Source organism: Amyelois transitella, chromosome 7 (assembly GCF_032362555.1).
Source record: "Amyelois transitella isolate CPQ chromosome 7, ilAmyTran1.1, whole genome shotgun sequence".
Lineage (NCBI taxonomy): Eukaryota > Metazoa > Arthropoda > Insecta > Lepidoptera > Pyralidae > Amyelois > Amyelois transitella.
In genome coordinates this window covers 9,685,139-9,705,739 of record NC_083510.1, presented here as the reverse complement: position 1 = coordinate 9,705,739, position 20,601 = coordinate 9,685,139, and the positions used below count along the sequence as shown (strand labels likewise).

Genomic DNA, 20,601 nt, shown 5'->3' with positions numbered 1-20,601 from the left:
ATATGTATATACTTTTTTATATCACAGTATTTAACACGGTTAATAATTAATACACTCTTTGTGTTTCTGTTCACTTCGTGAGTGACTGGTTGTAAGGTCTTTTGTCCCAATAAAATTTTATTCTTTAGTCCGCATTTCATTTAAAAGTACAATTGACTATGCTTGATTAAAGACAAGACATAGAAAAAATAATTATGGACAAACGGAAGATTTCCTATAGACAATTTTCAACAAACTGATACTATTAATTATATATTACAATTAAGCTACATATAATTGTACTCATTATATTTATAAAATGTAAAAATGAATAAACATAAAATATTTTTGAAATATTTTCATTGAAGTGAAATCATTTCAACATAATATTAATTGCATTTGACCGGAAGTACAAAGTACTTGGACATGTTTCGTGAAACCCCGTTGTTTTGTATAAGAATATGCAATGGCCGCCATCTTCAACTCTTGTGAATGTTTTGGTCGTAGTTTCGAACTTTGAGGCCTATTTTGTTTGTGCTATGCAATTATTTGATGGGAATACTTTCGCTACATTGTAGGTGATATTAATTTTTTTGTAAGCAGGTAAGTCACTATTTCTAAATGCATTTTCTATAAAAGTGTTTACATCTGGATTTAGTATTTCATAGCTTTGTGATGTTGTCGTATTGTATTGGTTAAATATTCTTTATTTTTCTAGCTCTTCACTCTTTTATTATGAACTTTTCTACTTATATTCTTAGAATACCTAATAAGACTTTGAGAAAAAATATACAAACCTCATTTTTGTGTGTACTTCTATTTTACGTCCCTTTGTTACTATGGGGCACGGTTTAATTTAAAGTCATGTAAAATACATTAATTTTAATTGTTTTTCTGCGATGTTTTGGATTTAAGTCTTATTTTAGGTTAGTGTTTACTTTTTTTGATGTTTAGTAACGATACATTTCAGTTTCCGAGCGACATTAATGGCGGCAGTGGATTAACCTATCCACTTAATAAATGCATCATAATTAGGCATTGTTGTATTTATTGCAATCGAAATAGTCTCTACTTGATATATTTGATCGTAGGGCAACAATTCAAGGGACTTTCTACTTGTTTCTGGAACAATGACCTCGAGGGTCGTCCATATCGTAGTCTACTAAAAATATTTTTACCAACATCATAATGGTGTACATAATACGTTATAGCGTCGATTTGCAAGATATATGGATAAAGAGTCAATTTTCGATTGCAGTCACATGAAATAAACTTGGGAGGCCGAGGAGCTCTCCAAAGCGTCATCTCGGGTTTGACCCAAGATGATAGTTTATACGGTATGTCATCTACATCAGAATATGAACCTGCGGCCCGGCAAGTAAGTTCATTTTACACTGCTTTTTTTCCTACCCCATATCAACCTTCTTACACCATCAAAATCATTCATTGAATAGGGACATTTTAAAGCTATCATCAGTTAGCTTCCTATACTTCTTCCAAGTTAGGCTTCATGTATTTGCTTAGACTATTGCATAGGTGATGGATATGTAATACATAATATAAGCTGACTCAAGATTTTCTTATTAGATTCTGATATCTTTCATACCTATGTTCTTTTTGGATTGATTCTTTAAATAAAAATATGAAGCATCCTAGTGAGAAATGTTAGAAAACTATCCCAGGTTGTAGTGGTGAAACATACAGGAAATATGAAAAGAGAAAGATAAACTTACTTACCTAAATGAAGACATTATGTAAATAATCTTACAGCTATGTATATATAGTGTTTATGAAATTTTGCAGCGAATTACTTTTATCTTCTTTTTTTTCTGGAAAATGCAATGTATTTGTTTCTTTTCTGGTAAATATGCAATAAATCTTTCTGTGTACTTATTGTCCTTTAGTTTAAGACTTTCAGCTTTTGTGTTCATGGTAAGTAGATAATGTGATTTTTCCCATGTACGTTCATGGTAGTGGCTATCACAAGTGAATGAGGGCATTTGATATGACTGTTATTCAATTATTCAAGTCCACAGAAATATATGTTGATTTTATGATAATAAATTCGTTAGATGGACAACAGCATATCTGCCTACCCATGTCATTGTTGTAATATATAAAACAGTAAATTTTGTTTTAATATGATTAACAGGAGCTCTTAAAATAGACTGCCTTCAGCAAATTATGTTCAAACATTGTGTTATGTCCATATGATAATAGTTTCTGTTTTGTTGTAGGATTACGGGCCGACCACCTCCAGTGAAAATGTGTTTGATCAAGTATTGGAACAAAAACTAACAGATACTATGAATGTACCCAGTATACGTACTCCTGTCCTTAGGGCTGTGCCCTTATCTCCTACTGAGGGTGGTACCGAACCAGACTCCACTAACATTGAGAGTGTTGTCCACTCTGCTCATAATAAAGCAGACAAGGAAGTAGAGTATCATATCGCAGAGAAAATTTGTGAACAAGATATGTCAGTGGACTCACTCCCAGGAATAATAAGGTTAGAGGAACCTACCATTGACAATGAAGGCAACATTGCATACCCCATAATACAAGAAACTGAAGATTCAGGTGATGCTAATTATATTGATAACTCTGCCACTATAATACAAGCCCCTTTGAACACAGCAATAGTTCAAAATGTTACTAAACTGCCGCAGAACTTTACAATCAACGTTGATGCAGCGGTTGGTAACCTAACAACTATACAGAATGTATCACAAGATGTTCCTACCAATCAGACATTGTGGTTACCAGCAGTTCTTGCTACAAGTGCCACTGCAGATAAAAGTGAAGAAGAACAGTCACAGGCTGCGGTCTCACAGATAATAATCACTAGTGAAAGCTATGTAAATGATACAAATCCAACCAGAAGAGCTAATATTATCAATGAAACCAGTTATAGACCTAAAAATTCAAAGGTTCAGATATTAAGCAACATATCTATACCAAAAAATACTACTTATTCACAACAATACATCACTCAGGGTAAAGAAATAGCACCGGTGTATGGCACCCAAAGTCATTTCTATAAATGGAGCACAAATGTAGTGTCACAGAAACATGTAAATAACTCAGTGCTTTGTACTAAACCCCCTAAGAGTCAATCACTGATTGGTTGCTCTGTTTCGCCTAATGTAATAAGCAGCCCCATTAAGAATGTATCTTATAGTCATACATTTGCAAAAGGCACAAACTTAAATAAAGCATTGAATAAGGTTAACAATGGTGCTAACTTAAATGCTATGGTTGCAGCATCATCAGGCAGCACTCAGTGCCATATTTTGTCCCGTGTAGTTTCTGGACCTAACAAAATGTCAGTACATTCTGGGAAGAAATCTGTTAACACATTCAAAGGATCTAAGAATTCTAGCCAAGTGTCTGGACAGAAAAATCAATCAAGAGCAATAAAGATAATACAGCAAACTGGTTCTACCCAAAAATCGGATACTAAGCCTTGTGCTTCTACAAATACTACTTATAAAAACCAGACACAACCTACTTACAGTACTTTAGATACCAATAGTTCTAAAGTTATACAAAAAATTGGAAGTCCCACTCATAAGCCAAGTATACAACATCAGATGAAATTTCCTCAAAAAGGTGAACGCTTAGTGCTCCAATCCCCATGTGGCCCAGTGTTGATTTCTACTGCTCCAATAAGTACAAGCCTGCCTAAAGGGCCACATTATGTTCAATCAGGATCTACTCCGAATTTACGATATGTTCAAACTTATGCCACATCAGACAATCAGCTCTCTACAGTTTCGCAAGTATCAGCTAACCAGCAATTGACGGCACAAATATTGCAGTCTTTGTCACAACCAAAATTAATGTTACATCCCAACCCAGCTCCTATAGTAGCAAATGTAACTACCCCAATTCATATAGAAGAGATTATTGCAGTTAAACCGAACAACCAAAAGAGGATTGTTTTGTAAGTATTGCATACAATTAAATCATTTTATAAGTTCAATAACATTTTTATTACATTGTCAAGGCTTATCATGTATAATAATTAAATTGCTTTTATTTCAGTGGCGACAAGACGACGCTACAGACAGCAGATGATATAATTGGAATGGAAGAGAGACCTAATCTGACTGAGGAATTCCGCCGTTACTCTTTTCAAGCGCTGGCTTTTGTGATGCTCGACCATACATATGCATTACCAGCACAGAAACAACCCTCACCTTCGCCTCCTGCTATTACAACGGTGGTATCGACATTATCCCCGACGTCTAATGTCTCGCCTACTCCAGCTACACCAGTTAGCCCATTGAAAAGGAGTTCTCCAGTTATTATGTCCACAGCATCATATGACCTACCAATTACTGTACCAACCAGCAGTGTGGTCGGCCCCCCGATTCCTATCACTTCCATTCCGATGGCAGCTTTAACTTACAAACCACAACCCTTGCCAATACCACCGCCAGATGATGATGCGGCTTCGGTAATATCGTCCTTAGACGGAGACCGTGCACAGGCTAACAGAGGCGGCAGCGACACAGAGACTGCGCCCGAAGGTGAAGAAGAAGGCAAAACTAGATGCATTTGCGATTACACTCATGACGACGGCTATATGATATGCTGCGATCGATGTGGGGAATGGCAACATGTCGACTGCATGGGCATTGATAGGAACAACATACCAGATACTTACATGTGCGAACTCTGCTTACCGCGGCCTATTGATAGGCGCCACGCCAGAGCGATTCAAATGCGAAAGCGGGAGGAACTGAATGCCTTGGGGGCGGCGTCAGACTCAGATTCTTCTGAAACCGGCCGGCCGCCAGGACAAAAAAGAAAACGTTTGTTGACTGTTACCACATACACCAATACAAGTGGTTCCTTCGTGACCACTTACAATTCAAGCTCCGTGCCGGTGCTCCCGCCTCTGACGCAACCCCCGCTGCAACCTTTGCCTCCTAAAAGAGGTCCTAAGCGACCTAAGAAAACGGAAGTTGTGCGGAAAGGACCTAAGAGAAAGTTAACAGAAAAGAGAGTAAAACGAAAGAAAGAAATTATGATGAATAGAAGCAAATACAACATGAATGTATCTAATCAGTCACACTGGCAAGAATCTTATGAACTAGCTGTGACAAATCATTACAGTCCAGAGCTGCGAGCTAAGATTATGAAATACAGCAGTAAACTTGGTAATTCACCGAATATGGCGTCAGCTATTACTGCGCATTTATGTACAACAGTGCCTCACGCTGGTGGCAAAATTTTGATTGCAATAAAAGAATTGAAAGAAAACACACCTATCATAGAACTAAGGGGCAAGTATATGTTGTCTAATCAGCATAGACCGCAGTTACAGAACTCTGCGCGGGCCGGCAGTCAGAAGCCGGGTCCTTTCGTATTTTTCTATAGATTACCGAAAGACAACACGCAAATCTGTATCGACACAAGAACATATGGTAACGAAGCTAGGTTCGTACGGAGATCATGTAAACCTAATGCTGAACTGCAACACTGTATCGTTAAAGGCACTCTACATGTTTATTTAGTGACAATTGGAGTAATTCAATCTGACACTGAAATAACTGTTGGTCATGACTCTGATGGTAGCAAGCAGCCTTGTGCTTGTGGAAATCCAAAGCATTGTAAAGTGAATGGATTGAATTATGACACCAAAATGTCTAGGAAGAGTGTGGATTATCCTCCAAGGGAGAAGAGAAGTAGAAATAGATGTTTCAGTAGTTCCTCTCCAATGTCTCCACCTCCCGAGCCGCCACTTACTCCTGTCAAAGAATATCCTTCGAGTCTGCCTATCAAAGCTGAGAAGAAATCACCCATCAAACAGGAGTTCTCTCCAATGTCTCCTATCAAAAAAACCATACCTTACAATTATGACAGAATACTCTTACCAGAAATTAAATCTGAGATAGATTTGCTCTCTAAAGAAGAGTTAAAGCCTGAGATAGATGAGCCAGAATTTGTAAAAACAGAAACAGTTGAAGAGAGAAAGGTTGTAAAAGAGGAAGAAGCTGATAAACCGATAAAAGAAGAAACTGTGGCAATAGAACCAGTGGTTGAGGAATCTAAGGCTATTGTTGAGCACAGTGACCCTGTTTTGAGAACTGACGAAGTTCTTTCGGATGAGGAGAAGCCAGAGAAAGTGGACAAAATTGAAGAAAATGTTATTAAAGAAGAGCCTAAAGAGGAACCTAAACTGGAATGTAAGATTGAAGACGAGAGACCTGCGACGCGCGAATTTACTGCCAAGTCTGCGTGCCACGACAGATCTTCACGGTCAAGTAGGACAACATGTGTAAACCAGGACTCTTTGGACGACAAAACGGATGATTCGCAAGACAAAATACAGACTCCGTCTGCTAAAGAGAAAGAGAAGAGGAAAATGGTAAGATTTAATTTTTACAAGCATTTTAGTACCATATTTTTTTTTGAGTCCAAAGCTTTTGTCATGTTAATATATTTCATTTGTTTTCTAGACACGTGAAGAGCGTAAAATGGAAGCTATTATGAAAGCGTTCGAAAGGATGGAAAAAGCGGAACAGCGGAAACAGGAAGTGAAGGAACGACAGAAAAGGAGGGAGTCTGACCCGCATCCCAACGCGCCCGAGAAGGAAGAAGAGGAAGAACCACATAACTCTGTTAAGAAGAGGAGAAAGTGAGTGACATTAAGAAGTACAAAAAAAAAAAAAAAACTAATTCAGTAATTACACGCTCAATAGACTACAAAGATGACTTAACCGTAGTAGAACTGATGATATTAATTTATTTTTTATTTACAGACGCAAAGGCCGCGCCCGCACTACATCTCAATCGAACCTTAGTGGTCGTCGGCGACTTAATTCCGCTGACAGCGACATGCATACATCAGGCGACGAGGCGCCTCGCACCCCGCCGCGGACCCGCCCTCTCAGGAGACACAGCGCGTTACAACCGGCCACTCCGCAAACGACCGCCGCCGCTACAACTACGCCTGTTGATCAAATACCGCAGCCCCCGCAAGAGGTCAGCTTTTTATTTATTAGCCCACTTTTGTGTGCTACTGCTGGGTAAATGTCTACCCTTTTACATTCCAAGAGCTAACTGGTCAATTTGAATAATTAAATTTTTACTATTATATATTTTTATTACAAATGGTAGAAATTATTCTACCACAAAAAATAAAATGAGAATCATTAGATTAATGATTAGATAAGTAGATTTTCCGTAGTATTGCACGTCATCGATAGTATTACCTTGGTCGGAGCTATTGATAATATCGACATTGATCGACAACACCAGGAAAAACATGACACCCCTCTATAACCCCAATTACTTTTGTTTTGCATTGATGTTTGCAATCATACTTACTGAATCCATTTGTATTTCAGGATCTCGGTTTGAGCTCAGCATGTCTATTAGTAGAAGCAGCTGTCGGTTCAGTAGAATCTACATTCAAACTACCAAAAACCAAAAAGACAATGGCCACAGAATGGATAGGGCGTTCCCCCGAAAGAACGCCGTCTCCTTACCGTTCCCCCTACAGACCTTCATTAGTATCAGCTCCTTCATTAGAAAGCTTAGTCCAAGTAGCATCTACTATTATTGGTGATCTCAGTGGTGGGCAAGATATTGATGAGGAAAATGCTCATTCATCACCACCAAGAACTCCAGGAAGAGACAGAAATAAACCGCCCAAGAAAGCTAAGAGAATAACGAGAAGTACACCTCCCACCGAAGTGGCAGAGGTTGTCCCTACAGTGGTACCCCAACATAGTGCTAAGAAGAGATGGCTCAGACAAGCCATCAGTGAAGAAAGTGACTCTCCTTCGGCTGGTGAGTTAATTAAATTTAGAAATTATGTATGCAGTAATGAACATATTAGTATGCTAAGTTTGAATGTAGATGTGTTTGTTTCAGAATCGCCGCCGAATGAAATGATAACACCTTTAAAGAAGAGGAGGTTAGCCAGAGAGTCGTTATCGTGTGAACCAAACAATATTGTGCCTGTAAGTACACAATAGAATATATTGTTATTTTAGTTGTAGAATGTATGAAATTTTAAATAACTACTAATGAATTCCATTACTTGTGCAGTGCAACGACGAAGCTTCACCTGTGCTTACGTCCGAGGAGTCTCCTGTAAAAGACGATTCACGCGCTGCAATGCAGTATAAAGTTAGAAATATTATGGACAGTATATACGGGAGAGACCGGACGAGGTCTGATAGCGGACAAGGGTCGGACGACCAGTGCAATATGGACAATGATCTTAATGTTAATATAGTTCCACATGACAGTGAAAATATTAGGCGGATAATAGGCGTACCTCCTAGTGCAGACTACAAGATATCACCACCAGTAATAACTAAACCTGAAGATATTAAAACAAACAATAATAATGTCGATATCGAAGATACTAATTACAATAAAGTAGTACCTATGGAAATCGACACTACGATCTCATCACAACCAAAACTGGAGTCTAACGAAAACAGTAATAGTGAAGTAAAAGGCATAGAAAGCCCGAATGACAAGATGAATAGTTGTCAGTCTGCAGACACTAGTGGGAACTCCTCACCGCAGCGTGACGAAATGGACGATATACAAAAGAAAATACATTCATTCCACACGGAAAACATCCTCATTCTCAAAAGCAGAAATAAGAAGCCCAAAGAAAAACGGAAGAAGGTGAATTTGAACTTCGATCTCAACATGGTGGATGACCAAATCAGTATTCAATTGAGGACAGAGGATGAGAACAACAGTTCGAAATCGCCGGAGATCAACGGAGATATTCACGACGATATGAGCAATTGTATGCATGAGAAGATTCACGTGTCGCCGGAGAATATTCCTCTGCCGTCGGTGGAGTCTATACCTTTACCGGCGCCGGAGAATATTCCTCTGCCAGAGGAACCGAGCCCGATGCTTCTGATTCCGCCTCCGGAAGCGATACCACTCCCAGAAGCGATACCGCTTCCCGAGGAGCCCATGAAGCCGGTGAAGACGATTCGTTCGTTATCTCCGGTCGAGAGCCGATCAGAGGACAAAAATTACGACGCGGACCGGCCGTCGGTGCTTGACAAGGCGACTTTACCGTTCTCATCGCGCTTCGGTTCGGGTCTGTTCTCTGGCATCTTCGGGAATATGACGCAGACATTCAATTTCGAAGATCAAAGCGTGCCGAACATGTCGATTATAAAGAGCGCAATAGATAAGACGACGAATCTGGACAGTAGTATATTCGACGGTAAGGACACCGCGCGGGACGAATTTAAGAACGTGCACGAGATCTTGAACCGTGTGAACAGTATGGACTCCAATAACAGTGTGATATTGTCGGGAGTGTTGCGGAACACGCGCGCCAGCAACGCGGCGCCCGCGGCCGCCAAGCCCGGCGCCGCCACCAGGGACCCGCGGCTGCAGCCTCCGCCGCAGGACAAACCCAAGCCGGTGCGGAGGAAGGTTAGTACTGTTGTCAACACAATCATTTAAATAGCACTGGTATTGATGGTCATGTACCTTTTTATTTATTACATGTGCTGTTTACATTATTGACAATGCAATGCGAATGTTTAAAAGTATGATACTTCCATGCTCCGTATCATTAATGCGACTTCGTGTCGCTAAGGCCTCCCATGCGCCGTCTTATCCGCCTTCTTATTTGCGCCTTCTTATCATCCTTACCTGCGATGTTTTACCTAAAAGACACAGTCTGTTTCGCTGTTTCGTTTCAAGGTTACCGCTTCATGAATTTTCAAGGATACCAGTTCATCGATTTTTTAGAAATAGAAATAACGAATAGAATATAAACATGTCCTGTTTTACCAACTATAGTCAGCAATTGTAAGCGCCATCTATTGAAAATTAGTACAAATAAAATTTGTAAATGGCTACTTTTAATAGTCACCCGAACAATTTATTGTTTCCTAACACATGTATGTATATTATTTGCACTGGGAGCAAAAGCGCGAAGCAGTTTCATTATAATGGGTAATATCATATGTAATAATCATTACTGAAATATAAACATCATTTGTGACATATTACACTATTTTTTTTATTTGGAGTAATTCATAAAAATAATTCTATTAATTCTGGTGACCTGGTTAAGATCAAATGGTGAACATTATTGTTTATGAATCAGTAACTATAATTTATATACTGTGAAAGATAGTATTTTGCATTATCTTGTCATAATATTCATATCTGAATGAGAATGGTTCCGAGATTAGATATCTCATAATACTTGTTGAATAAATATCAACTTGCAATAACTTTCCATTCGCATACTGTAAACAATAGGGATGTGGACTATTTTTGGGAAAGTGTTTAAAACCATGCATAAGTACCAAATATAACCCAAACTATTTAAAATTATTTTTTTATTTCAAGTATTTCCTTTAAAATAATTTATTTAAAATTCCATTTAAAATATCGCGCCAAAACGCGGATACCTGTCAAACGGCCGCTGTGACGTCACGCGTTATAAAATATTGTCGAAGTTGTATGTAATGAATAGTTATTTCGTAGTTGTGTGATAATAATATGAATTCAAAATTTTATAAATATTGTGCGGTGCCGCAGTGAAAAAGTACAACTATTAAAACAACTGAAAAACTGTTTATTCACGTTCCACGTACAAAAATGCTGCGAAAAAAGTGGCTTCAATTAGCCCGTCGGGATCCGGCACTTGTATCTACACATAGTAAAATGTATTTCTGTGAGGATCATTTTGATGTAAGTTTGATAATATTTGTTACATTTACTTGTATTAAAATAATTTTTCTCTTTAAGTTTTCAAAGACAAAAACTCGTATTTTTAGGTTAGAAATAATGTAAACAATGTTTTGTTCTTTCATTATAGTTGGCCAATGATATGGAAAAATCATTATAATTTACCTTTTTGAGGTTAAAAATACCTACTATTGCTATAATAATGTATCTTGAGTATATTACTTACATGGATGACTTCACATTTCTAAATTCAGCAGAGCAGAAGTTACTATTTGTTGCGAAGAAATAAGCCATCGTAAAGCAATCAATTCTTGGCAAATTTGAACTATCTGCCTTAATATATCCACTTTCCATTATGGGAAAACCTTTAAAAATTTATTCAAAAAGATAATCGGACGGAAATCACGGTAATAATATGATCCAAATATCAACAAACACCATAATACTTGACAGCGAAAATTCTTGTATTGCAACGCGTGACGTCACGCATTTTGATTGGTGTTCATTGTCACGTGACTTGAGGGTGAAATATTTAATTACATTTTATTAAATAAAAAAATAATCGCTTGTTTTTTGAGGAAAATCTTGTGTTTTTTATTATTTTTACTATAGAAACTACCTTTTCGTGGTAAAATTTTATACTTATTTGAGTACAGTCCACATCCCTATTACTTAACTAATAGAAAAGCAATCAAAGTTTGATCACAATGCTTGTATAAAATATTGATTTGCCCTTTACAAAAGCCTACCCTATGATTCCTAAGGAACAATGCGTTTCAGTTTCCTACGCTAAGTAGTTCCCGCTGTATTTCTCTCAGTTACAGAAAACTTTTATATTTTTTCATTCCCTGGGTCTTGGAAATTTATTAATAAATTTGTTGTTATATATTCCAATAACCAAATCTAGAACTTTCTATGGGGCTAGCTCGTATAGATTGGTGACAGTTTTGACATAAGCAACATGTCCCACAGCTCTCTATCAGCGAATACCGCAAGCGTCTGAAAGGCGCGGTACACGACGAGACGACCACCGACTCCACGGACGGGGCGGAGCCCGAGCACGCCGCGGAGGGCGAGGCGGGGCCCGAGTGGTCTTCAGAGTCTTCCGGCGCGGCCTCGCTGTCTCCTCAGAGATTAGACGCGGCCGCCGCTCAAGCGGCTGATGAATTGGAGCAGAGGCTGCATAGGGAACTCACTGCTGGACAGGGTCTGAGAGGTAAATATTGAGTTTTGATATAAATAATTGTGGTTTTAATTCTAGAACACCAAAAAATCTAGTCTTCCTCTTCGTCGCACACACTCTGTAGAAGTAACCCGGGGTATGCCTTTTGACCTACAAAACAAGTATTGTCATGAAATTTTCACTCTACCTACTGATAGCCTCTTTTGAATACGCAACTTATTTTCATACAGCTCGTACGGATGTTTGGATGATTAGATCGGTTTTTGTAGTCCTATTTGTTTGTTTGTAATATATTTATTGCATAGAAATTTACACAGTAACAAGAAATAGTACATAATTATAAAAGAAACAAATCACTTAATCTTACAAATTAACCAATCTACCATGAATCTATTACCAATTTCCAACAAGAAACACCTGTATGCTAAATTTTATTTATTGACAAAATAAGATACAAAATATATAGTAAAGACGTCAAAACACTACTTATAATTGAATAGGTACCAATCCCATTATACATTTAATTAATTTATCAGTAATTTAGCTCTTCACTTGATATTCAATAGAGAATACAAAACAGAACAAATGATGATGGCGAGATCGTGACGAGATGCAATTATCTGGTATGCAAATGCGATGCAATTAGAGCAAATTGCATGGGGTCACGGTCCGCGGGTCACTCGTTTCTATTGCTTTGCGTCGCGTCTCGTGCATGACTTTAGTCTACTACGTTCTGCTGTTTGGCTTAATAATCAATTGAGATTCAAATAGTGACAGTTTGGTAACCCATCGCCTTATGAAGAATCCCAAGTTAATAAGCCTATCCCTTAGTCGTCTTACGATATCCATGGCACAGATATGAAATTATCTTATACTTTTTTATGTTTGTGCCACACGACTCTGTTTACTTTCTCATGATTTTTTTATTACTGGCTCTTGTTCGAGACTTCATTTACGTGAATCATACTTTTGGCTACCATATAATTATTCAGCAAAACAGGTGTCATTGCCAAATATTTTTCATTTAGGAAGGTGAAAGCCACACACTTTTGTATAACAATTTCTATAGAAATGATGCTCTCACTTATATGTAATATAAAGAGTAATAATCTTATATATAAAGAGTAATAATCACAATTGACATCAATAAGTAATACCTGTTATCTAATTTTGAAAATAAATCTATTCTATCCAAGGATAGAAAGTGTTTATCTCTATAAATTTTTAAAGATGACATAAAATAAACAGTTTCGATGTTATAATTATAACTACACAAATCTTGCACAATCATGTAAATATTTTTTATGTAACAGGTGCAATCACAGCCAAGGGTTATCAGTCGGTCAAACGGTATCTTTGCTCTTTTATTGTGTTGACAGTCGTAAACTAAAGACGGCCATTCATTTTTTTTCCAAGCTTAATTCAATATTTCCATTTTTATGACTTGAAATGTATATTTGTATTATATATTTTTTGTTTTTATACTGCGGCGCAATAACATAAAGTCACGGTCTATACGGCCTTGAATAGCGTAAACATCGCTTTAAACTGCGTTTTACATTACTTTAATTATTCATACAGCGTGCTTTTTGCTCGATACACTGTACCATACTTTGCATTACAGTCATTAAGATAACGCCTCCGCTACTATTTGTAAAGGGATTTTTATATTGAATGAATTACAAAAGCTTTGAGCTAGGTCGTTGAGCGTTTGAAATACAACTTATTTTGAATCAACTTTTTTATAGCGTTAGCTCTGTTTACCGGTACACTTTGATATTAAAATTATGTTTACTTGTGTTTAATTAACTAGTAACTTAAGAGGAAAGCGGTGTGTAAATAGTTAAAACATAAAAGATAAATTGTCTCGAGTGAGTTTTATCAACTGGATCATAAAATGAATCTTTAACGCTTATGTAAACAGAGCTTAACTAGTCGGCGCAGTTAACTGCATTTAGATCTACTTTTAACAAAGCAACTATTTGGTACCAGATAATAATCAAGCGAGGGAAAATAAACACTACTTATTTGAGTTTGCGTGTACCTTGGACCCCTATCTTGTTAACCATCCATCATATTTGAGATCAACCTCAAATACCCAATAAAAAATTGTTGCAGTCAGATAATTATGTCGCTGACTGTACGTAGTGAGTTGCCGTTTGGCTCGTAGCCAATGCTTGTTTATTTTTACGCCACTTGAGCCACTGTACTACAATGCGAAGTAAGGTGGGGTTAACACATCCTGTTTAATGATTGGCGTTAGGACGAATACTTTATACATGATGACGATAGAAGGATGTCATATTTGTATTTGAATTGCAATATCTCATATTATGTTTGTAATCAAACTGAATAATAATGATCCAAATTCAGTCAACGAGAATTCATATCGAACCACAAATTGATGGAAACTTATGCTTCTCACTGTACTTTGGTATTTTAATCATGCGCATGTTCGTCTTATTTTAATCGACACCCACTCGCTTTTGTCAAGGAAAACATTGTGAGGACGCCTGCACCTAGCTATGTTATATCTATTGTCAGCATCTAAATGTGTATTAGAACATAAAAAATAGATGAATGTCTATGTAAATTTTATTCAGTATGACTCTCATCATAGCATTTACCAATAGAATTTTCGGCTGTTGGTTTCATAATTTGAAGAAGAAGCCCGCTGAAAATGTTAACTGGTTTCGGCTGAAGATCATAAGTCGCTCACCTTTTTTATGTTGTAAAAAAATCGACCATCGACAAAACAGAGCGACCCATAAAATTTTATCTGCCTGTCCATATGTCACAGTTTATTTGAGACTGTCCAAAAGATTGAAATTTGTAAGATAAATGTAGGTATTCAAACAACCGCTACAAATTTGTGGAGTACTTCTGTCTGAAAAAATGAATTAATATAATTATATGACATACATGCATGACGGATGAATAAAAAAAAACCAAGTCCTTGTATTGAAGATGAAAATCTAAATTAGTGTACTCCGGGTTTTAGAGTAACTCATAAAGCTTTTGTAAGACGAGGAGTAGTAATGCAAGATGATAATTAGGTTACTGATTAAAAACATGTTTCTTTTGCAGGCGTGTTCGACGCCCAGCCGACGGCTTCGGAACGGCAACGCGAAAACCTGAGTTCGCGTCTCCGGCGAGAGTTCGGTCTCGCGTTGCCCGACGACGAAGAGGCGCGCCCGCCCGCCGACCACTCCGGTACGGTATGGGGGCAAAGTCTACGCGGGGGCTTTACTTGAAACGTACTGGTTTTCTTTTATTTTCTTTCTCCTTTTTTTTTCTTTGGGGAGGGGATAATGAGGGGGGGCTGGGGGGGGATTAATAAGATTTCTCGATTGTTAAAATTGTTTACTATAACGTTACCCGACGACGAAGGGGCGCGCCCGCCCGCTGACCACTCTGGTACGGTATGGGGGCATAGTCTAAGCGGGGGCTTTATACTTGAAACTTACTGGGTTTCTTTTATTTTCTTCCTCATTGTTTTTTTTCGAGTCGGTCGAGTTTATTGAGAAGTTCTTCAGACGGATCCAAATAGACTATGTCAGCGTAATCAAGATGAGGTAGCAAGAGTGAGCTAGCCAACATAATTTTAGTTTTAAGAGGCAAGAAGTTTTGAAGTCGTTTCAAGGCGTGTAGTGAGTAGAAAATCTTTCGACTTACGTCATTGATTTGAGGGGCCCACGATAAAGTCTGATCAAATATGATACCCAAATTTTTTACTTTATTATTAAAAGGGATAATTTCACCATTGAGTGAAATGTTGGGTACCAAGGATAAATTTAATCTACTAATAAAATGAGGGCTACCGATAATAATTGCCTGAGATTTGTTCGCGTTTATCGTAAGTCCAAAATTCCGAGCCCAATTCGCAATTGAAATAAGGTCTGCGTTGATAACGCCGACAGCATTGTGGAATTCATCAAGTGGGGCAGCTGCATAAATTTGGAGATCATCAGCGTAAAGATGAAAAGAGGAGGATAATAGGGCCGTTATTCCATCTATAAAAATAGAAAAAAGTATGGGAGAAAGAACTCCTCCTTGTGGTACACCAGCAGCGAGCCCACACCAGTCAGAACTAATCTGGTTGGCGTAAACTTTCTGATGGCGACCCTGAAGATAGGAGCGGAACCACAGAAGACAAGATGAAGAAACTTTTAAAGAACCCAGAACAGCCAGCAGGATATCAAAATCGACTGAGTTGAAAGCATTAGAAAAGTCTAGGAGAACTAGGGCTGTGAGGCTCTTATTATCAATGTTTAAACGCAAGTCCTCCGTAATTTTTAGGAGAGCTGTGGTTGTACTATGGCCTACTCTAAAACCAGATTGGTAAGGACTCAGCAATCTATGCCTTATCAACTTGATTTTCTTTCCATGTTGAAAGAAGTTTAAATCTCATTTAGAATTTATTATTTGTTCAATTGTGTTAATAATGTGTTTGTTTATTGTTCCAGAAGTGGCGGCGAGCGCGAGCAAGCGCACGGACAGGTAGGAGCCGCGCAAATCATATTTTTGTATAAACAATCTCAAGCCGACGCCGCGGCCCGGCGCTGTATTATAATATAACATAATTATTAATGTAACTTTTTTATGGACTCGTGTTAGAGACATTTGTATATTTCCGTTCATTCTTCTGTTTTTATTTTTCACGGTTTTCTGCAAGTACAAATTGTTTTTATTTCCCCTTGTACATATTGTATATAGAAGATTAAGATAGCGGTAGGCGACCTACTCGGTATGTATGTATAATGGTAACAAAAAAGATTTTTTATATATGTACAATGTTTATGTATCTTATTGATATATTTATTTATTACGGATCTATCTAAAGAGCGCCTAGAAAGCGCTGAATAGGACTTTTGTACGCATAATGTTTAAGTAAATTATAGTTGTTTTTATTATTTGTTTTACCCTTTTTTAGCGTATATAGGTGTCTGGGGGTGACCCCAGGGCGTAGGTCTGTTAGTGTTAGTCGTTTTTCATGTGTAGACATGTTTCAATTCGGGAGCGCGTTAGCCATGTTAGAGGATAAATCTGTGTTATAATTTAAGAGAAGGCATGTCCCATGTCCGCCTTTAGATCGAGGGATGAGCAGTCCTGATGATGTAGAAATTCGTCTCCATCACAAAGCTCGGCAGCTGGTTAGGTGCGATCCGACCGATAGCGGTTTTCACTGTATATTGATAACACCGGCTTCGGCCTTCTGCCCATAAAGTCTGGACTGTGTCATATTTGTCGAATATTTGGTAATGAGCTAGTTTTAAAAAAATCCGCGTCCCCCCTATTCACCTTCAGACGTGTTTCCAATATGCTTTGTATTATTAATTGTGTCTAATTAATTTAATACATCTTGAGAATATTTACGTTGTGATTATCGCTGAAAATATTTAATTAATAAAATCGATATAATTATTTACTCGGAACTGCATTTCCTTTAAAGGTCATATTTCCGTTGATAACTAATTTGAATTGAAAAATATTATTTTATAAATTTACCTAATAGTAATACGAAGCATATTGACGGAAACGTACCCGTCTCGGTGACAACGAATCGATGTTGTGAACCCCGGGCCCAAACCCAGTGACAAATAGAGAGACTTGCAAAATATTCTGTTTGTTATTAAAAATTAAGTGTGGACACCTGGGTCCGCCGGTGTGAGAAGCGGACAGCGCGCGGGGCCTTATTAATGTTTAATCGTCCAAATGAAATGTCGAAATGTTCTTATTTTTTACACCTCGAGATCGTTTTTCCTTTTAGCTGCACGCTTTCCACATCGACGCGGAAGCCGTCGGAGAATAGAATTAACCTTTCTCATTAATTAGTATTCAAATTATAGCTATCTGGTTTTGTAGCCTAAGAAATGATAGATTCAAATTACTATCCTGTCAATTTTTTTTAAATGTTAGTTATTCGTCAGTGAAAATGTAATGGAATGCAATTTCACTAAAAATTTTTTATCGGACGCACGGACGAGTAGTGATACATCTAAAAAAATTCCATAACATTTTCACTATTTAATAACTGATTATAGATTTAAGTAACATTTCATTGAATGGATATAGAAAAGATTTAAGTTTGTCACATAGTTACTAGATAACTTGTAAAAAAGAACCGCCTCCGATGGATATCCTTCTTTTTTAAAGTCGGTAAAATTTCTAAAACTTTCTTCTAAAAGGGTAACAAACACTCCTAAAAATCGCATCAAAATTAGTTCAGCGAAACGCCAGAAAATCGCGTACACACATACGTTCAAATCAAAATAAGAACCACCTTTTATTTTGGAGGCGGTTAAAAATATCACAAATATGTCGCATGTCATGTTTAAATCCCTCAATCGGTCTCACTAGAGTGAGTCTAAATCTTACTCTGGGATACTAATCCCACGCAATCGAAAAACAAAATCGCTTTGAAATACATTTCGAAACTCAATTATTTTTCGATTATCATTTATGCATTCTCGTCTGTTTACAAACGGTGATAATCGATCGATTATGAACCACCGGGAATGCAAAAGAATTAAAAATGAATGTTGAGATATATTTTTTGAATGTAAATTATTTTCGATTGCGTTGGTATCGGTACCTCGTTTCATATGGTTCTGGTACGAAGAGATTCGTTTCATTATCGTTTTTATTGTTAAAATTTTTATACGAGTGAAGACTAGGTTGCAGACGACAAATTCTTCATACAGTTTCTAGTCTACCATTTCTAAGGTTGCAATTTATAGAGAAATTTTGGCAGTGTATATTAGATGTTGTAGTAAAACTACATGGAATGTAATATGAACCCAGTGTTAGCTTTATAGTTGCTCAACGTTCCGTTTCTCCGGAACACTAAATTACTGACAAGCTTTTCGCGGTTTGGGGAAGAAATAGTATTAACGAATTCAAATATGTATTTAATTGTATTTTGATTTTAAATCACGGAATGAAATGTGTCCTGGTAGAAATTGTACTATGTTATGTTGACAGATTTTTTTTAAGAAAACATGCGGGGCCCATCCATTAATTACGTTACACGAATTTCATCGGGTTCTTTTCGGACTCGTACCATCGTACCATCGTTTTATAATTTCTTTATTGTTATTTATTTTGAAAGGTAATATATAAGTTACTATTCTGGGAATATTTAAAGCGTCTACCTGTAACCGTTATTAATATTGAGCGGAAAATACATTATAAAAAAAAATATTTTTAGGATTTGTGGTTATAGCGACAATGGAAATACATAATTTCAGCTTTCTAGCTATCATAGTTTATGAGATACAGCCTGGTGAAAGACAAACGAGCAGGGAGGGAGGGTAATATTTTAGTTTATTTTTTTATCGTTTTTTAGTGTTTATTTCTTCTCACATATAGAATGGTTTTGAGGTTTCCGTAAAGTAATAGTTTGAATTTCGTGTATTCACTCTTACAAAATTACTATTAAAATTAAATTATTTTTTGAAATGTGATGACATGAAATTTATGACTCCTACAGGGGTATTACACTTGTCAACCCCCCCTCCCTCTTAACGTATGACGTAAGTTATGGATGGCTGCTTAGAAATGTGGGTTATTCTTTTTTTTTATTTAACAAAACTAGAAGACAAATAAAATAACTGCATCGGCTATATTATCAAATCGATTTGTAAAATTGTTGAGTCATATCAAGAATTATTTTCAGGCGTATAATAATGATTTTTGCAACTGATAATTCTGTACACGCTGTGTACATAATGGATTTGGAATAATGTGAGAAAAGGTTAAAAGTTGGTTAATGCTTCCACTTTGCGCGTGAAAAGTATCAATAGAAAAGGCATAATTTAATTTATACTGAAAAAATAATATAGTAAACATGTTGCAATAATTCGCCTAAAGGCAACACTAGTTCATAGAAATATATAAACTCGAGATATTTTATTAGCATTTTATTTTAACTCTGGATTTTATTATTTTTTATACGTATTGTAAAGGTATTGCCGATTTATGGTTTCTGTTTGAATATATAAATTACTGGTGCGAAACCCCAGCCAGTGCGGAGTGATAATGTCGGTGGTTCTCTAATATGAAATGTAAATATTTCGTTTTGGTTGTTAACTAGAATTGTGAATCGCTTTTTGTCTTCGTGTTAAAGTGCATTTAGCTGTGAACATTCCCACTACATGGTCCCGTCGATGTTTACATCGTATCACGCAGAGGAATAGTACATTTCATCAGTTTTCTATCGTAGTCGTTAATGTACCAATTGGCAGTTCACAGCCCAATGCTCTCCAATCAGTACATGTTCTGTAGAAATTAGAGAAATCTTTGTGATAAAAATCTTGATAATATCATCCAGTAGAGAGCGATATTTGTGTATATATTATAATAATTATTGGATAAGCAAAAGCTATATTTTGTTATGGTGAACTAAAGCGCACTGTGTAACTCTCGTTTGCCATATGAACTTAGTTCCCCTACTGTTTCTTTGTGATTGCACCCACCTCTGCCCTTCTTCATATTCGATAATTACGTGTAAGGCATTCGACGTAACAATGGAATATTTTGCAATATTAATATAATTTTATTGCTAAGTGGTTCATAAATTACTAGAACTGTATATTATTCAGATGTTAAATATTATTATTTCTTTCTTAATGTTTGAAACTAAGCATGTAAAATTTAAAATAATAATATAGAATAAAAGATGTTATGATAATTAATTACATAAAATCTTCGTTTGAATGCTCGCCTTT

At 36.9% G+C, this 20,601-nt stretch overlaps 1 protein-coding gene across 3 annotated transcripts; it reads left to right on the top strand.

Moving 5' to 3' along the window:
• The first annotated feature begins 437 nt into the window (after positions 1–437).
• Positions 438–20,590, top strand: LOC106130202 (uncharacterized). Of its 3 annotated transcripts, none has more exons than XM_013328992.2 (12): positions 438–582; positions 1,238–1,357; positions 2,217–3,925; positions 4,027–6,358; positions 6,450–6,628; positions 6,753–6,975; positions 7,341–7,785; positions 7,870–7,958; positions 8,047–9,417; positions 11,662–11,905; positions 14,960–15,129; positions 16,339–20,590. In XM_013328992.2, the coding sequence occupies exons 2-11, from the start codon at positions 1,319–1,321 to the stop codon at positions 15,124–15,126; spliced, it is 6,798 nt and encodes a 2,265-aa protein (XP_013184446.1). In that variant the 5' UTR covers positions 438–582; positions 1,238–1,318; the 3' UTR covers positions 15,127–15,129; positions 16,339–20,590. The 3 variants fall into 3 exon arrangements, with proteins under 3 accessions (XP_013184446.1, XP_013184445.1, XP_013184444.1); XM_013328991.2 differs by having other exon boundaries at positions 7,855–7,958; positions 14,960–15,085; XM_013328990.2 differs by having other exon boundaries at positions 7,855–7,958.
• Positions 20,591–20,601: the final 11 nt, after the last annotated feature.

Coding starts and splice junctions, on each gene's coding strand:
- LOC106130202 (XM_013328990.2), top strand. CDS start 1,319: ATGTCATCTACATCAGAATATGAACCTGCGGCCCGGCAA. Junction 6,359..6,449: donor AGAAAGAGAAGAGGAAAATG/GTAAGATTTAAT, acceptor TTTGTTTTCTAG/ACACGTGAAGAGCGTAAAAT. Junction 6,629..6,752: donor TCTGTTAAGAAGAGGAGAAA/GTGAGTGACATT, acceptor TTTTATTTACAG/ACGCAAAGGCCGCGCCCGCA.